This window comes from Phocoena phocoena, chromosome 21 (genome assembly GCF_963924675.1).
Source record: "Phocoena phocoena chromosome 21, mPhoPho1.1, whole genome shotgun sequence".
In the NCBI taxonomy this organism is placed as follows: domain Eukaryota; kingdom Metazoa; phylum Chordata; class Mammalia; order Artiodactyla; family Phocoenidae; genus Phocoena; species Phocoena phocoena.
The window spans coordinates 23,719,885-23,736,278 of NC_089239.1; the positions used below are offsets into that span (position 1 = coordinate 23,719,885).

Below are 16,394 nucleotides of genomic sequence, written 5' to 3' on the forward strand. Positions count from 1 at the left end.
TGCGAGCCATAACTACTGAAGCTCACACGCCACAACTACTGAAGCTCGCCTGCCACCACTACTGAAGCCCGCGTGCCTAGAGCCCGTGCTCCGCAACAAGAGAAGCCACCGCAATGAGAAGCCTGCGCACCACAATGAAGAATAGCTCCCGCTCGCCTCAACTCGGGAAAGACTGTGTGCAGCAACGAAGACCCAATGCAGCCAAAAATAATTAAATAAAATAAATAAATTTATTTAAAAAAAAGACTACAACGTGGTCCCCTTCTTAGCCCCTCCCAGGAGGCCTGTCTCTTTTATGCAGGGGACCCTTTGTTGAGTATTACATAGCAATGCACTTGAGGTTGGGGACTACATTTATTCAGATTTGAGTCTCTACACCTATCACAATGTGTAGTTCATAGGAGCATTTAATAAATGTTAGTTGAAGAAATAAATAAAACTAAGAAGTTCCTTAATCACTGGATCATTTTCTCAAAGTTTTTATTTTTTAATTTTATCAGTTTACATGTGAAAGCTTCAGTCAGGGTCAAAAAACTAACTCTACAGCTTTGGGTAAACATTTTGTTTGGCTCTCTGGGCTTTAAGTTGCAAGCATCATTTGTGGAATGCATGGGTTTCTGTGATGAAATAAAAGGTTTTTCTTTTAAGATATTTTGGGTCTACGAATTTTTAAAATTTTATTTTACGGTTTCTCCTTTTTTTTGATTAAAAATAAAGTGTGGGTGTTGGGGGGCTTGCTGGCAAGAAGACAGAACAACAGCAAACAAACAAGCAAACGAAAAAAGCCACTTTGATTAAGCACAGTCAGTGAGCTCCGTGAAGCGTGTTTCAGCCCGACGCCAAATGACGCTCACTAAAATTGCAGCAATTTTTGATGCACGTGCCAATGTTTGTGTTATTTTTACTTTAAAGATGTAACAGATTGCTCCAAAATAAATAATTTAAACCTAATGTTTCAAAAGATTCCAAGTGCTGTGTCTTTCACTTCTGTAACCAACAGAAGCAACCCTCCTCTCTATGTAACGCTCCTTTGGGAGGGTTGTTTTCTTGCTTTGTTTTTCGAAGTAGACTATTATTAAGTCACGAAAAACAATGATGTACTGATTGATATTACGACATGGATGAACCTTAAACACATTATGCTAAATGCAAGAAGCCAGACATAAAAGGCCACATATTGTATGATTCCATTTATACAAAATATCCAGAATAGGCAAATTCATGGAGACAGGAAGTAGATGGATGGTTACCTGGGACTGGGAGTAGGAGGGAATGGAGAGTGGCTGCTAATTTGCATGAGGTTTCTTTTGGGGGTGATGAAAATGTTCTAGAATTAGACAGTAGTGATGATTGCACAACTTTGTAAATACAATAAAAGCACTGAATGTATACTGTTTTTTTGGTACGCGGGCCTCTCACTGTTGTGGCCTCTCCTGTTGCGGAGCACAGGCTCCGGAAGCGCAGGCCCAGCGGCCATGGCTCACGGGCCCAGCCGCTCCGCGGCATGTGGGATCTTCCCGGACCGGGGCATGAACCCGCATCCCCTGCATCGGCAGGCGGATTCCCAACCACTGCGCCACCAGGGAAGCCCCTGAATGGCTTTTAAATTCAGAAAATAAAGATGAAAAGTAAAAAATACCAGAGCAATAAACTGACAGCCTTGTGTTTTCATTAACGTAGGTCGCCATTGTGAAGTCCATCAGATGATCGGGAACTACATGTGGGACCCCGCCACCAACAAGTCATTTGACATAGGGGTCAACAGAGACAGCCTGATGCCTCTCTGGTGGAATGGATCAGAACCTCTGTGGATCACTCTGACCAAGGCCAAAAGGAAGGTCTACATGTACTACTGGCCAGGTGAGTGTGTTGACATCCACGCCTGTCCAACCTTCCAAATCTCAAAGCACCATTGGAGTCTCTGAGAACAAAGCATGTAGATGTGTTTGAAGACCAAGCCAGGATTTAGAAAATGGGGTCTTTGTTCAAGAAATGTCTTATGGACATGTTTCTTTAAGTTTTGGTTCAAACTCTCTAACATCAGACCAGACATAATGCCATTTCCTAATTCCCTTGGTTCACCAATATTTCTGCAGTATATCATGCGTTTTCATGGGTAAAATTTTGGATACACTGGAGAGATAAATTATAGGGTGCTTATTTGCTTTACAAAAGAACTTGGAGTACCATTTCTACAGATTTTGAGCTCCCCTACAATACTAAAAAGAGGATTCAAAGCTCTTACAACTTTTTGGTTGTGCATTAAATGAAGTCCCTTTATATTAATATTCCTCCTGTACATCCTAAATCAATGAGAAACTAAAGTACTTAACTTACTTCAGTGAGGGAGGTAAGCACTCATGCAGACTGCCCTGGCTGCTGTGAGGGGGCTTCAGGAGACTCATCTTGTCAGCCAAACTCTTGTTATTAAGGATGACAGGATTCAGTGACAACAGAATACTCAACTCGCCACTGACTTTGCATTGGTAGGATGTGTTCCTAGTCAGTGGGCAATATAACTTTTCCATGCACATGGCTGTAGACACGTTTTTCCTAACTCTTCCCGGTGCAATACTGATGATTGTCATTGTGGAGGAAGAGATCAGGAGGCCTAGAAGAAATGAAGGGACAAGTGGGGGAAGCATGTGGAGGGATCTTGCTGGCCTGGGCTGGAGACAGCGGCAGCCTGATGGAACTGTGCGAGCGTGGCGGGTTCTGGGGGGCGGGGGAGCGGGGGGAAGGGGGAGTGAGCCCAGGCTGAGTCACAGGTGGCCCACACCAAGGACGTGGGCCTGGAGCGAGAGTTTGGAGGATGCTGGTTGCAGGTGGCCACGTGCAGAGCTGCTCCGGGGGCTCAAGGCTGTGCCAGCTCTTGGAGGAGGGGCGTCAAGCAAGGACGGGTGGAGAGCAGGGAAAGCAGGCCCACGGCTGCGCTGTGTTGAGTGTCCTGAAAGCTGCCGCAGAGCAGAGACTGACATCCACAGGTGAGCCCAGGACGGCCAGGGCAGCTGCGTTCCTTCAAAACCCGGCAGAAGAACAGACAGACAGCCTGGTTCTGCGGGCAGATGCAGTGTCGGGGGAGTGCTGGAGTTGCTTCAGAAGACGCCTGGGGTTCGGTTCATAGCAGCTACCTGGGCTGACATAAGGAGAAGCTTTCAAGCATGGGAAGGGTTGAAGAGACTCTACCTTAAGTGGAGGCTCAACTTTTCACGGAGCTGGACGTAAGATTGAGAAAACAAGTCGGTGCATCCGCCAAGCTAATCAGACTTGGTCGAGGAGCCCAGCTCGGGTTCAGCCCCATGTGACGACGAGATCCAGAGCCGAAAGATGTTGCTGCGCTTTGAGGTCATTCTCAGCAATCATCATCAACAAACACAAGGGCCCGCAGGCATAGGCCTAGGAGGGGCCGGGAGCAAACACGCGCTCTTAGGGACCACCTCGAGACGAACCTGAGGACCATCAAGACGAATGCTGTCCCGACTCCAGAAGGGCCATCTTCCCCGGGATCCGGTTAATGTGACTTTCTGTGTCTTGGAACTTGATCTCTTCTTGCTCTGAAGAGCACCTCCCCCGGCACCTCCCCCCAGATCCCCACATGCCTCCTGCACATATGCTGTCCTCTGATGGCCTTCTGGGAGCCCTGGATGCCAGTGCTCGTGGAAAGCGGGGGAAGATCTTAAAGGAGACAGTTGCCATGTTTCAGACTTCTCTCCGCTGTATTACAGAGCATCGCTCTTTATCTCATCCTGGAGAGTCTGGCTCCTTAATCATAATCAGCAATTTGAATTCATGTATCACTGAGTAGCTACAAAGTCTCAGTGCTAACGTGAATGTAAAATATCTTGTTGCTCCTCCAAAATAGCTCCTGAAGGGCGAGAAACGGCCAATCGCTTTCTTTGATTCAGCAGCTCATGTGATGTGACACATACGGCTTGAGATCAGTTTATGGTGTTTCCTATCAGGAGGGCAGAAGCTAAAACAGATAACCTCCCAGAATTTCCTCAGTGATCTACATGGATGTTAGCTAACCATCTGGCCGTGTTGAAGTCTTGATAGAAATTGGATGAAAAGTCTCTTGTTTCTTAGACACTGTCCATTCCTTCTAAACTGGATCCACAAATAAAGGCTCCCTGAGAACCAGCTGTCTCTGAAGGCCCTGCCGCCCAGCCCAAGCCAGGCGTGCTCTGGCCCCTCCATTCTTACGGGTTGACAGCTGAGGAATTAACGATCACTGCTGTCCTTTCTCCCTCCACCTTGGTCCTCTCCGGCCACAGCTCATAGCCCAGTGAGTGTTCATTTGTCTCTGCAAGATTTAGTGAAGTGCAGTGGCATTTCTTCTAAACATGACTTGGTTTTATTTTTCTTCTCAAACCCTCCTCTTCCTTCTCCAGTCCCCACCAGACATTGTACAGACCTCTCGATGAGGCCTGGAAAATCTTTATTGCTCCAGTGAGCTGTGTTATGACACTTTGAGTCTTGCCATTAAGTCAATATTTAGAAGTACAATTTAGAAATGGCAGTAGTTCAAGTCTTCCTGTCAGGTAGATAAAGCAGCAGACTGAAAAACTGATCACTGGTAAAGAGTCCAAAAGACCCCACCTCAAGCCTTGAGAAATTTAATATCGTAAGCAGACCCTTTATTACCCCACCCAGTGGTGCCGTGGAGCTGTGCAGAGGAAAATGTGCCTCAGGGAATGATCCCAGGCCCTAACTCAAATATCTGGGGTGGGGGGAAGGCTCCCCCAAATCAGCCAGGACCAGCGTCACCGGGACCTAGAAGTGCTCTGCAAAGGATGAGAGCTGAGTGTGTGTCATTCACTAATTTTATTCCCCTATTCCATCCCTCTGGTCTGAGGTCAAAGGAGTTTCATTGAGTGGGGGGAAAGAAGAGGCTCCAATATTCACTTCATATCAAGAGCAACCCAAAGAGAAGGATGCCTTGCGGGAGGAGGTGAAGTGGGGGAGTATAGGAGGATACGTACTGATAAGATATTGCATGGAAGTAGAGTTTGCACTCCTTGGACAGTCGATGCTCCCTTACATAGTGGCAGCGGTTTTTAAGTTTATTCTTATGGCTATCGTGAAATACAAAAAAAGGAACAAAAACCAGCAGCCTTTAGGAGTCTGTAGTTTAAAAACTCCTTGGAGCAAGGGTCTGAAGACTCTCAGTTCTACATCTTCAGTCATGATTTTGCAGTATTAACTCCTTATGGCCAAGCAGTCAGGAGGAATTGGGGGCAACCATTCATATGGCTCCGGGAGGGTGTTGGGTGTGGGTCTGGGGTCTTCTGCTGTCCTCTTCCCGTCCTGTTTAGGTGTTGAGACAAATAAGACACCTTTTATGTGCGGAAAGACACATTTCCAGCTGGCTTCTCCTCCCCTACTTCCCAGAGGTGGGCTGGCTGGGGAGTTAACAGATGGGTATCTGACTCCGCTCCAGTCAAGTTTTGGTTGTTAAAATCAAGAGGATTTCCTCTGGATGTGTGAGGAGGCATGTCCTGACTACGGATCAGGAATTGTGGTTGTTCACAGAATCTTCCCCTTCCCTGCTGTGCTGGGTCCCTGACAACCTTCCATTGGGCTGAACTTAGATGAATGCACTTAGGCTCAGGGGAGGTCCGGAGCCTAGCATCAATCATGCAAATGTGTGGGTTAACGTTACAGCCAAGGTCTTGGACTCTATCTACATGACTCCAAATATCTGCATAAAAACTGAATTTTTTTTTCAGGCAAATATTTAACAATCAGATACAGGGGGTCCAGATTTTCACTAAATTTTCCAACGCTGCCACCAATTTGGCATTAAGCTTTAAGATGTATGTAATTTTAGGACCAGAAGAGGCTTTATTCTGTATGTAGTTTGCTGGTTCCTACACTTGTAAATCAAGACCTCCTTAGGATACTGATAAAAACTATGGATTTTTTTTGTATTAGAAAAACAAGCACATACATACTATACACACAATTTTGTGCTCATGTAACACAAGAGGCTACAATGATGAGGACTGCTAGATAGTCTTTGACACGGAAATGCATACATATGTATAATATCTAGTTGATTTGATTCTTTTCAACGTGAGGGAAATGTCTTAGAAACTCACTAAAGTATCAGTGAAGCCCAAACTCCTCTAGTTAATGTTGTTTGCCAAGAGTAGGCTTGGGTTAAAATTCTCTAAGACTCTCTGGGTCAAATTCACCTTGAGTCCTTTCCTTTGTTTGTTGGTAACTTGGGTAAGGTCTGCCTCATTGCCCTTGTCTGTCCGCGTCAGCAACAAGAAGATTACAAATTCACATGGCAAGTTAGAGGTTGTCTCAGAGAAGTGATCTGTCTTCAGAAGCATCCTGCAGGATTTCTAGGCGTCAACCGTTTCTGCTGCAGAGATATTGAGGAGGTGGTGCCTTTCTGGACTGCTGCCTGCAGGGGTGACTCCCCCAGCACTCGAAAGTCTTCTGAGCTGTCCAGCCACATCCAGTCTCCTTTTGCAGGATGGTGTCTTGGCCAGAAGAGCCCATAGTTTCTCAGCAGCATCCGTTACGGTAACTAGGAAGCCTTAAAGAGAAATCCAGGGACAAACTTCCATTCTTCACAAATCATGGCAAATCTGTTTCTTCATAAAACATCTTAAAAGGGTGTGACTCAAGGCCCTGTAATAAGCTCTCAGGAGACAACTGTTAGCAACACCAGATATAGGCTCTCCCCACCCTACCCCCAGCCCCCCAGAGAACTTACCATCCATTCAGTCAAGGAGACACGTGATAATCTAATACTCGCCCATAGAAATGAAAAGGCCACTTGTTTAAAGTATAACAGTGAAAAGCATATTGCATTGTGACCTCCTCTAATAGGGGATCTGGTTTCACCCAGAGGGTGACGTGAGTTAACATCTGAGGGGATGGGCAGGGTAGCGGGGTGGGAGCGCGGGAGCACGGCGTATGTTAAGGGATGGATGTGGCGTGTGGATGGGCTGGAGAGAAGCTGAGGCCAGGCCGGGCTCCGTGGGCCAGCTGAAGAATTTGGTCTTATGCTGAGAGGGGTAGGAAGTCACTGGAAGGTTCTAAGGAGGAGGGTGACAGTACCATATTTGCATTTGGCAAGATTACTCTGGCAGCACCGTGGAGAAAGGAACGTAGGCCTCCAGAGGGGCTGGATGAGGGGTGACCAACCCGTCAGGAAGGTACTGCACAGACCTAGCAAAGAGGTGAGAATAGTGTGGATGAGGGTAAAGGAAGTGGGGAGAAATGGGTGGGTTGGGGACATATTTAGGTATTAAAATTGCCAGGGCCTGGTGATGCACTTTGGGATTAAGGGACCGAGCAGTGACGGGCATGACACTTGGTTTCTGGCTTATAGGACTAAGGAGGGAGGGTGTGTCTTTGCCCATCCCGGGAAATTGAAAGAGGAGTGGTTTGGAGGCAGAGGAACGTCTGTGTCGACTCTGAGACGTGTCACGTCGTGTGCCTGGAGCTTGAGGACTGAGCTGGAGATACACAGATGTGTGGTTCTCGGGAGGGCCCGGGGCCGGTGAAGCTGTGGGCAGGAAGGTCAGCCGGGGAAGAGCCCACGTGAAGAGAGGAGACGGCCCCAGACACAGCCTGGAGTGGAGGAGGCTCATGCTTAACGATCAGATGGGGCGAGTGAGTCTGCGGAGGAAACAAAGATGGACTTGCTCGGGAAGCAGGAGGAAAGCCAGAAGAGCTGGGAAAAGTCCAAGGAGAGTGATGCCATCCTTTGAAGGTGTCTGATGGGGGGCTTGATGTCACCCGAGAGGCAGGGGAGGCGCCACTGGAGAGCGACACCAGCTGAAATCTATTGGCCCCTCTTGTTACAGAGACCAGAGGAACCGAATGGTTTCAAGAGGGGAGTGGCCATCCCCGGGCTCATTGTCGAGCGACACTGCGGGGCGGCAGAGACAGCGTGTGGACTTATTATCTGGGGCATCGCTGGCAAGCTCTGAACTTTGTAGCTGTTAATTTCTTTAACATTTTTCAACTTAGTCTCAAGAAAGGTCCATAATGATAACCCCAGGGTAGCCTTTAATTTCCCTCTATTGCCCGAGAGTCTGCTTGAATAGCAACAATGATCATTGTACCTCATCTAATACTGGTTTTGAAGAAAACATAGTGTACGAAGAATAAAATTTGCCGTGATTTTTTCCGCAAAGACGATTTTCAATTAAACAGGAAAAGTAACATTAACAAAACAAAACAAAACACCTTTTATTGTTCTGGTTAGTGAACCCTGTGACTCCCGCTGGGAGTTCGTGTATTCTAATGGTGAACAAGCACATCTCCTCAGGTCGGGAGGCCAGAGAAGGAGTCAGCAGTCACCATCCACCGTGGATGACGCTGGGACTATAATAGACACGGTAATGGATGTGCAGGTGGGACAGATTTCTAGGAGCATCTGAGGCCGAGGGAAGGAGCATTGTGCTAAGGTTCCAAGACGAGCAGGCAAGGGCACGTCGTGTTCCTGAAACTACAAAGAATACGACAAGGTTGCAGCTGAGTGGCTAAGGCAGGGGTGAAGAGATCGGAAACTGGAAATGGCCAGATCTTAAGAACCAGGGACTTGGGCTCTGGTATGTAAAGGGACTTGTGTTTAAGGAACAAAGGTGTTTTAGATCATATCAGTTTCAGAAACAGATAAGCCCCAAAGTCTCAGTGGCTTAACCCAATGGAAGTTTATTTTTTGCTACAGAAAGTCTGAAAAGGGTCATTGTGATCCACAGTTGGCTCTCTGAACAAGGATACAGACACCGGTGGGGACTGAAACGTGTCCCCCAAATCCGTACCTCAGAGCCCTAGTCCCCCATGTGGTGATGTCTGGCGGTGAGGCCTTTGGGAAGTAATCAAGTTTGGACAAGGTCATGATCCTTTTTACTCCCGCTGGGTCTTCCTTTCTTGCCGTTTAAGGGGCATCTCTGTCCTTGTTTCTCCCTCCTTAGGAGTGATTCTCCACCCTGGGTATGCTAAGAATCCCCTGAGGCCATTATGAAATATCAGAGCCCAGGCTGCATCCTCAGAGGTTCTGATGTCACTGGTGTGGATCGAGGGGCTGAGGACTGCAGCGAGAGACCCTCTGCAGCGGGCCTGGTGCATAGACCTAGCGTGCCTGCCCTGGGTGCCCACAGCCCTGGCATGGCTTCCAGCCCCACACTCCCATCCCTGCCGGTCACACTGTCCCAAGAAGCCTCTTCCCGTCATTCTCTCCCCCCTGCCTCAGTCCCCAGGGTCACTCTGTGTCGTTGGCGCTGGCCTGTCTGAAACCTGACATCAACAGGGAAAGGAAAAGAGATGAGTAGTTTGAGCATCTGAAGTGAGCTCAGTGCTTCGCAGACATAATTTTACTCAACCCTCACAACAGTCCTAAGACATGACTGCTGTCATCCCCACTTTCCAGACGGGGGCATGGAAGTTCCCAGAACACACAGCCAGGACACAGTAAGCCAGCTGGGCCGCTGCCGGGGCTGCTTGAGTCCACGCCCCGCGCAGGGTCCCTCCCTGAGCTTGGCCGAGGCGGGGGAGGGTCTTCCCACCGGCCATCCCAGGTTTGCCAGTTCAACTGCCCCCCACAGCCCAGGGTGGGAGCGGAGGGATTCAGGGGGAGGGATCCTGACAGAGTGAAGAAAAGAGCCCAGAGTCGGGACTTCGTGTAGAAACTCAGTCCCCGGTAGAGAATGCTGGAGGCTTGGCTTTTGGTGGCCGAGGCAGGCCTATACCCACCCCCGGGTCTGTTCCACTTTCCCCCTCGGCACCAAACACACCCTCGTTGCCAGCGGGCAGGGGGCTCAGCTGCCCCTGCAGTGCTTTTCTCAGCTGGTGGGCCGCTGGCTGTGGGATCCAGCATCTGTCAGAGGGATTCCTTAGGGTGAGACAGAGACGTGGCACTTTGACCTCACCAGAGCCCTTTGTGTGCAGAGAGCTCTGTCGCCTCCCGGCCTCTCCCCTCCTGTTCTCCCTGCTGTGCTGGATGGAGCCCTTGAGGAACCTCGGGGGAATGTAAAGAGCTAGAACATGACCGGAAAGAAAACAGCTGAGACCAGTTCAGCCACTTCTCTGCCGGGACCAGGGATAGTCACTTAATCTCTCTGTGTGGCGGGTTCCTTATCTGTCCCACAGGAATGACTACGCGTGCCTCTCAGGCTTGCTGGGCGTGTGAAATGAGATAAGATATAGAGAGTATCCGACTAGAATATACGGTTAGTAGCTATACAGTAACCCCACCCTCGCCCCCCCGATTCTTAAAAGGGAGCTTCAGCCTGTGTCCTTCTAATGCGTCGCATGGGGTGCACGGGGGGAGGGGGAAGCTCTGGCCAGGTTACTCTTGGCCCAAAATAATGCTGCAAGGTCACATCAGGGCTTCAGATACACACTTGCAGCAAAGGCCACAGGGTGAAACACAAGTCCTGTTTTAAATCGCCATGAGAATTCTGAGACAGGCCATCATGGCCAGTCAGGGACAGGAAAGGAGTTTCCCAGGAAAGGGATGGATGGAGGGATCTGGCCACTGGGTCATCAGAAGACGGAAAGAGGACAGAGTCTGGCGTTTTGATGCCTCAGGGCTGGGGGGCAGAAGCCACGGACAGGGCGAGCTGTGCACACAGGACTCTGTGCAGAGGCGGGTGCTGAGTGCTCGAGGTGTGGCCACTGGGGCGGCCCTCAGGCTTTGCCCAGGTGTGCAGAGCGCTGGCTTTGCAGGGCCACATGTAGCACTCACTCCCGCTCCCAGCCATTCCTGGAAGTGGTTCAGAACCAGCTCAGAAGCTGGGGAGACCAGGGTTCCCCCAGATACATGGTGGGAGGAAAAGGGCAGTTGGTAAGACCTGGAGATCACAGACTTGAACTGGAGGGCTGGGGGATGAGGAATCCCTGGGTCGGCGCTAGAGTTCTAGCAAAGCCGCTGGCAAGGCTGAGCCTGCGGTCAAGGGCTTGCCGGCCTCCTGCATCCCGAGGAGGCCCAGGCTTCTTGGATCCAAATACCAGGAAACCACCTGCTCCGGGAGGAGGCTCTGGTGGGGACCACCACGTGTGCAGCAGTCGAGATGCCTTCCCCCTGGGGAGCATGACATCACTTGCAGGATTTCGATGACCTTGAGGCATGCGCCTCTGACCCAGAGATGCTGCTCGTGGCTGATATGAGGGCACCAGGCGCCCCTCACTCCTCACCTGGGCCTGCTGGGGAGGAGTACGGTCCCTGACCCTGGGACAGAGACTCTCCCATCTAAAGCTGACTCGCAGAGGCAGAGATCTTTGGCCTCACGATGCCTTGCTAAGGTTTCACCACTGCCTTCCTAAAGCAGACACCCAGCCTGGGTTGTGCACATGCCCCTCTGCCCTCAGGTTCCCATTATCACCTTTCACGCCCAGTGAGTCCTTTCCCGTTGAGTTTCCAGAACCGGCTCTAATGGATGAGTGCTTCTCATCTCACCAGTCTGCTCGCGTGCACAAGGCCAGTCTGCATGGCATCCCGTGTTCAGGCCAGCCCACCCCGCCGCCTCCCCCATCCCAGCCCTGTGGGCCCGGCTGACCTGGGAAAGGGCCTCTGAGATCAAAGGCCACACTTTCCCCAAGGACTTGTCCCCATAAGCTCCTGGGCCTCAGCTGTATCTTCCTGGAGAAGGTGCCATGTTTCTAAGAGTTAATTGACTTAGCTGTTTTAATAAGCTCTCTTGAGACGCATATTCAACCGTAGTACACCTGCCTCATATCCCATAAAATGCAGCTCACAGGGGTTATTGTCACAAGGTGTGTGGAAGTTGGAAGCCGAGCGGCACTTGGAAGGCGGGACCTGTGTTCTGGGACGTTTAGAGAAATGCGATTTTCATGGGCTCAGCTTCCTTGGAGAGAGTTGGCAGGAAGCAAGGATCAGTCAGGAAAGCAGTGGAAAAGTATCAGAGCCAGGAAGCTGATTACTAGGTGGCAAGGAGACCTTGGGACAGTCACTTCTCCCATCGCAGGCATTTGTTTTCTCAGCTGCAAAATAAAAGTCACTGATGTAAGGCTGCCGCGAAGGGCCGTGAAAGCTGTTCGTTGTGCCCGGATGCTGTGTCCGCGGGGGCGTGGCTCACACTATAGTCGTCATAGATTTGCATATTTATTTTGACAATATGTTGGTCTGTGACGGTCATGTTGCTATGACAAAATAGATATATTAAAATAATTGTCTAGCAGATATAAGTTAAGTGTTTTGAAGAAGAAGTGACTTAAAATTTTTTTTTGGCACAGAGATGCATGGGCTTAGTGGCGCTCCTCTTTGGTTGTGCTTTAAGTTCCCTCCAGCTCAGGATATATTTATTAGGTTGCTGAGATGGGACTGTCCAGCAGGAAGGCAGACTCTAGACAGAGATAAGACGAGGACCTGAACTGTGAGCCCTAATTAAGGGCAATTCCCTTTCAAGTTCCCTGGGAACAATGAGGAAATAAGATGCAGGAAAGCCAAAGCCTGCCCTTGAAGCACTGGTGAAACCAAAATCTTACTGCCAACTTCCTGGTTGGTCTTTGAAACTGCAAAAGCCAGGCCACTGCCTTTGTTTCCCCACAGACCCCTGTGCAGAGATTCAGGAATCCCTGTTTCCTCAGGCACCGGTGGGCTGACCTGAAGGACCTCAGTTGCCCAGATCCACACTCCCTGGGAGGCCAGGAAAGTGGCCTGGAGGCGACAGCCCGAGGGGCTGAGCAGTGCGCCTAGGTTCACAGACTGAGCCCACGGTGGGTCCAGAAAGGGGCCCACAGGCTCCTGATTAGAGAAATAGCTCGTGGGATCCACACAACACACCCCTTCCAGCCTGATGATTTCCATCAGGTAAAGACTAAGGAAAACAAAAGGAAGCCCCCAGACTAATTCTTCCAGGAATGACGAGCCTTGCCGTCTCTAAATCTACCACTTTCACTAATTCCTTGTTCCATTGCCTCGTGGCATCTGTCATTGCTTGCTGGCTGTTTCCTTTGCCAGTCATTTTTATTCATTCTGGGTTTTAAGATTAGAGGTCTGGTGACTGTTTTTGCCTTGGGAGATTTCACGTGGGAGAGACCATTCAGGCCAGAGAGCGCAGAATGGCTGCACTTGCCTCCGTTTTTGTGAACTTGGGTCCCGGTCTCTCCCTTCTCAGGGCCACGTGAAGGTATGAAGCTTCGATCCAAATTAATTGTGTCTGCAGTGTCAGGGCATCTCTGCTGGGCTGAGACACAACCTTTTCACTCCTCTGGCTGGCTGTCTGCATATCTGAAGAGACAGTAAGCAATAATGCTCCGTTGGCTCTGCAGCGAAGGTTTTCCCTCTCTCTGCTCAGCTTATAGAGCCTCAGCTGGGGAGCAACCCTGAGAATAAATGACAACTGTCAGTCATATCTTACCTGCAGCTGCCTGCACCACTCTAAGCCCTGCTGCTTTCTGAACTTTACAGTTCCCTTAGAGTAGCAGCACTAATGCCTAGTTTCCTGGTTCAGGGTCTTCAAACTGTAAGGATTTCCAAGAGCAAGATTCATTTTAAGGGAATCTGTTTTAAGATCATCAACTTTCATATATATTGCAAAAATTGTCCTGATTAAAAACATGTCCTTTTCCTACTTTATATAAGAAAGGAGTACCCCTCAGCAATCAAGAACCTTACTAAGGTGCATTGCCTCCGTATATAAAAGCCTCCAGGGCCAAAGAAACAGTTCGAAATGTTGGTGTAGGTGGATAGAAAAGAATGCATCTAGTGACAAAATAACAAAACGTAAACATAGTCAAGTATTTGCCAATGCTCTCTTTTAAATTATTTAAGAAAAACTTAATTGAGTTGTCAGCTGAAACACTATTTAAACATTTATGATGATAGATCACTATGTGAATGTTGGCATTCAAAGAAGCCATTCAGAGAATTAAATGACAGACTACTTCTATTTCCATCTACTTATTTATGTCAACAACTTTCTAATCACTTAGATTTAACAAATAGGAATAGAATGGATTCTGAACTTGTCTCATTCTAGAGATCAATCATATTCATCCATGAATATACAAACTGATTTTTAAAAGCATCCTATTCCTTTCATTATGAGATGCATTTCCAATAAAATGTAACTTTTTATTTTAAAAGATCATTTATTGAAATTTGGGGTTCCACTCGTACAATGACAGGCAAAGCTACTTTGAAACAACTCTTCTCGCCAGCAACAACTGAAAATGCTGCTGGACTCTGTGTGTGTGCGCGTGTGTGCACACAGTGTGATGGATCAGAGACAGACTAAGACCTAGAGAACAAGGTGTATCTGGAAATTGCCACCATGTCTCCCCTACATTTAAACACTGATTGCAGAAGCAGCAGCTGAGAGACTAAGAAACTGAACTGAGGTTTTGACAGAATCACAGGATGGGGGAAATGACAAAAATTGGAGTTCACGGGCCACCAAGCAGAAGAGATCTAGTAAATATCCTAGACTTTCGTTGGGACAGTAAAGGACAATGCCCTTGGAGTAAGAAGGAGCTAGAAGTAAACTAGGGGTGAAACCCTCTGGAGGACTGAAGCCTTCATAAAGCCCAAGCTGAGCTTCGAGTCACCTTAATCCCTGACTAACTCCACTCTGGGTTAAGATGGTCTGCCTGTAGCCTAGGTGCCCTTCATAAGCAAAAGCCTGTGCTCTCTAGAAAAAGATAACAACATACGGAGTGTCAAATGATATCTACAGTTTTCTGTATACAATATGCAGCATTCCCAGTATATGGGAAAACAAGTCCTGACTGGAAACTCAGGAGAAATAAACAGGCAAGTCTTGACTGAAAAATCAAGAGAAAAACAGTAGACAATAGACTCAAACCCACTGGTCCAGATACCGATATGACTTTAAAGAGACCTATGATAAAAGAACTAAATGACAAAATGGAGACCTGCACTAGTAAACTAGAATCTTTTTAAAAAGGTGAACTCTAGCTTAAATAGGCAAAAAGATGAAAAAGGCAGAAAAGAATGTTCGAGACACATGGGACATAGTAAAAAGGCCACAGAAGGATTAGAGAGAGAAGATGAGACACAAGTAATATTTGAGAGAGAAAGTTTGAGAACTTTCTGAAACAGACAAGAAATAGCAAATCATAGACTCAAGAAGTGCTGTGAAACCCATTAATTTCAGAACTGCTGATACCACGGAAATGAGAAAAACTTAAAAGCTGAAATAGAAAATTGTTCAAAGAAGCAGTGATAAGACTGACAGCTGACTTTCCAACAGAAATACTGGAATCCAGAAAGACATAGAATGATATCCCCAAATGATAAAAGAAAAATAATGATCAGTTCTATATCCAGTGAAAATATCCCTCAAAAACGAAGGCAAGGGACTTCCCAGGTGGTTCAGTGGTTAAGACTCCGTGCTCCCAATGCAGGGGGCCTGGGTTCAATCCCTGGTCGGGGAAATAGATCCTGCGTGCCACAACTGAGACCCAGCATAGTCAAATAAATAAAATTTTTTTTTAAAGGAAGGCAAAATAGTGACTTTTTCTAGAGACAGAACACTGATAGAATTTATTGCCAGCACGTTTAGAGTGGAGGAAATGCTAAATTCTTAAGGTAGAAGGAAAATTGTCACAAATGGAAGCACAGAGATGGAGGAAGGGATGAAGAGCCACAGAAAGGGTAAACGTGTAGGAAAAACTAAGCTAATAATAATAGTAGTAATAATAATTTTTAGATTAAAAACCCATACGGAATGGAAATACATGACAACAGAAGCACAGAAGGTAGGAGAAATGTAAAATTCAAAGTTAAAGTGTTTAAATGTCTTTGCATTGCCTGGGAAGTTGTGGGAGTGCAAATTTATATTAGATTTCAATTGACCAATATTTCAATTTTTAAAAATCATCTCTAGGGCACTATTCCAGAAAGAGATTAATTAAAATATACAAATAGCAAGGTAATAGAGGAGAGGAAAAGGAGCAATAATAATCATACATACATAATCCAAAAGGAATTAAGAAAGGAGAGAAAAACTGTCAAATGTGTAATGAATACAAGACATGTATTTAGGTGGCTGATTTCAACATAAAAATTTCCTTAAGTACATTGCAAGTCAATGTTTATTTATTTTACTAATATTTCATTAAATACTCCAATTAATCTGAGTGAGTCTATTTATATAAAGTTCAAAAGCAGGTAAAACTAATCTACAGTGTTAGAATAGTGTTTACACTTGGAAGAACAGTGACTAAAAGGGGGCACGAGAAGGTGCCTGTATGTGAAGGTTATGTTCTGTTTCCTGATCTGGGTGCTGGCTACACAGCTGCATTTACTTGGTCAGGATGAACAGTACACTTATCATTTATTCACTTTGTATGTATCTATGTTAAACTTTAATAGAAATTCACATGTAAAACAACTATCAGACTAGATACGAGCAAAAACTAATATATGCTGCTTATAA

At 47.3% G+C, this 16,394-nt stretch overlaps 1 protein-coding gene across 1 annotated transcript in view; it reads left to right on the forward strand.

The window, feature by feature from the left end:
• ENPP6 (ectonucleotide pyrophosphatase/phosphodiesterase 6) overlaps nucleotides 1–16,394 on the forward strand; it is a 93,973-nt gene that overhangs the window by 42,378 nt on the left and 35,201 nt on the right. The window contains exon 2 of the mRNA XM_065899940.1: nucleotides 1,681–1,860. Within this exon, the coding sequence (XP_065756012.1) occupies nucleotides 1,681–1,860 (180 nt within the window). The remainder of the gene's footprint in view (nucleotides 1–1,680; nucleotides 1,861–16,394) is intronic.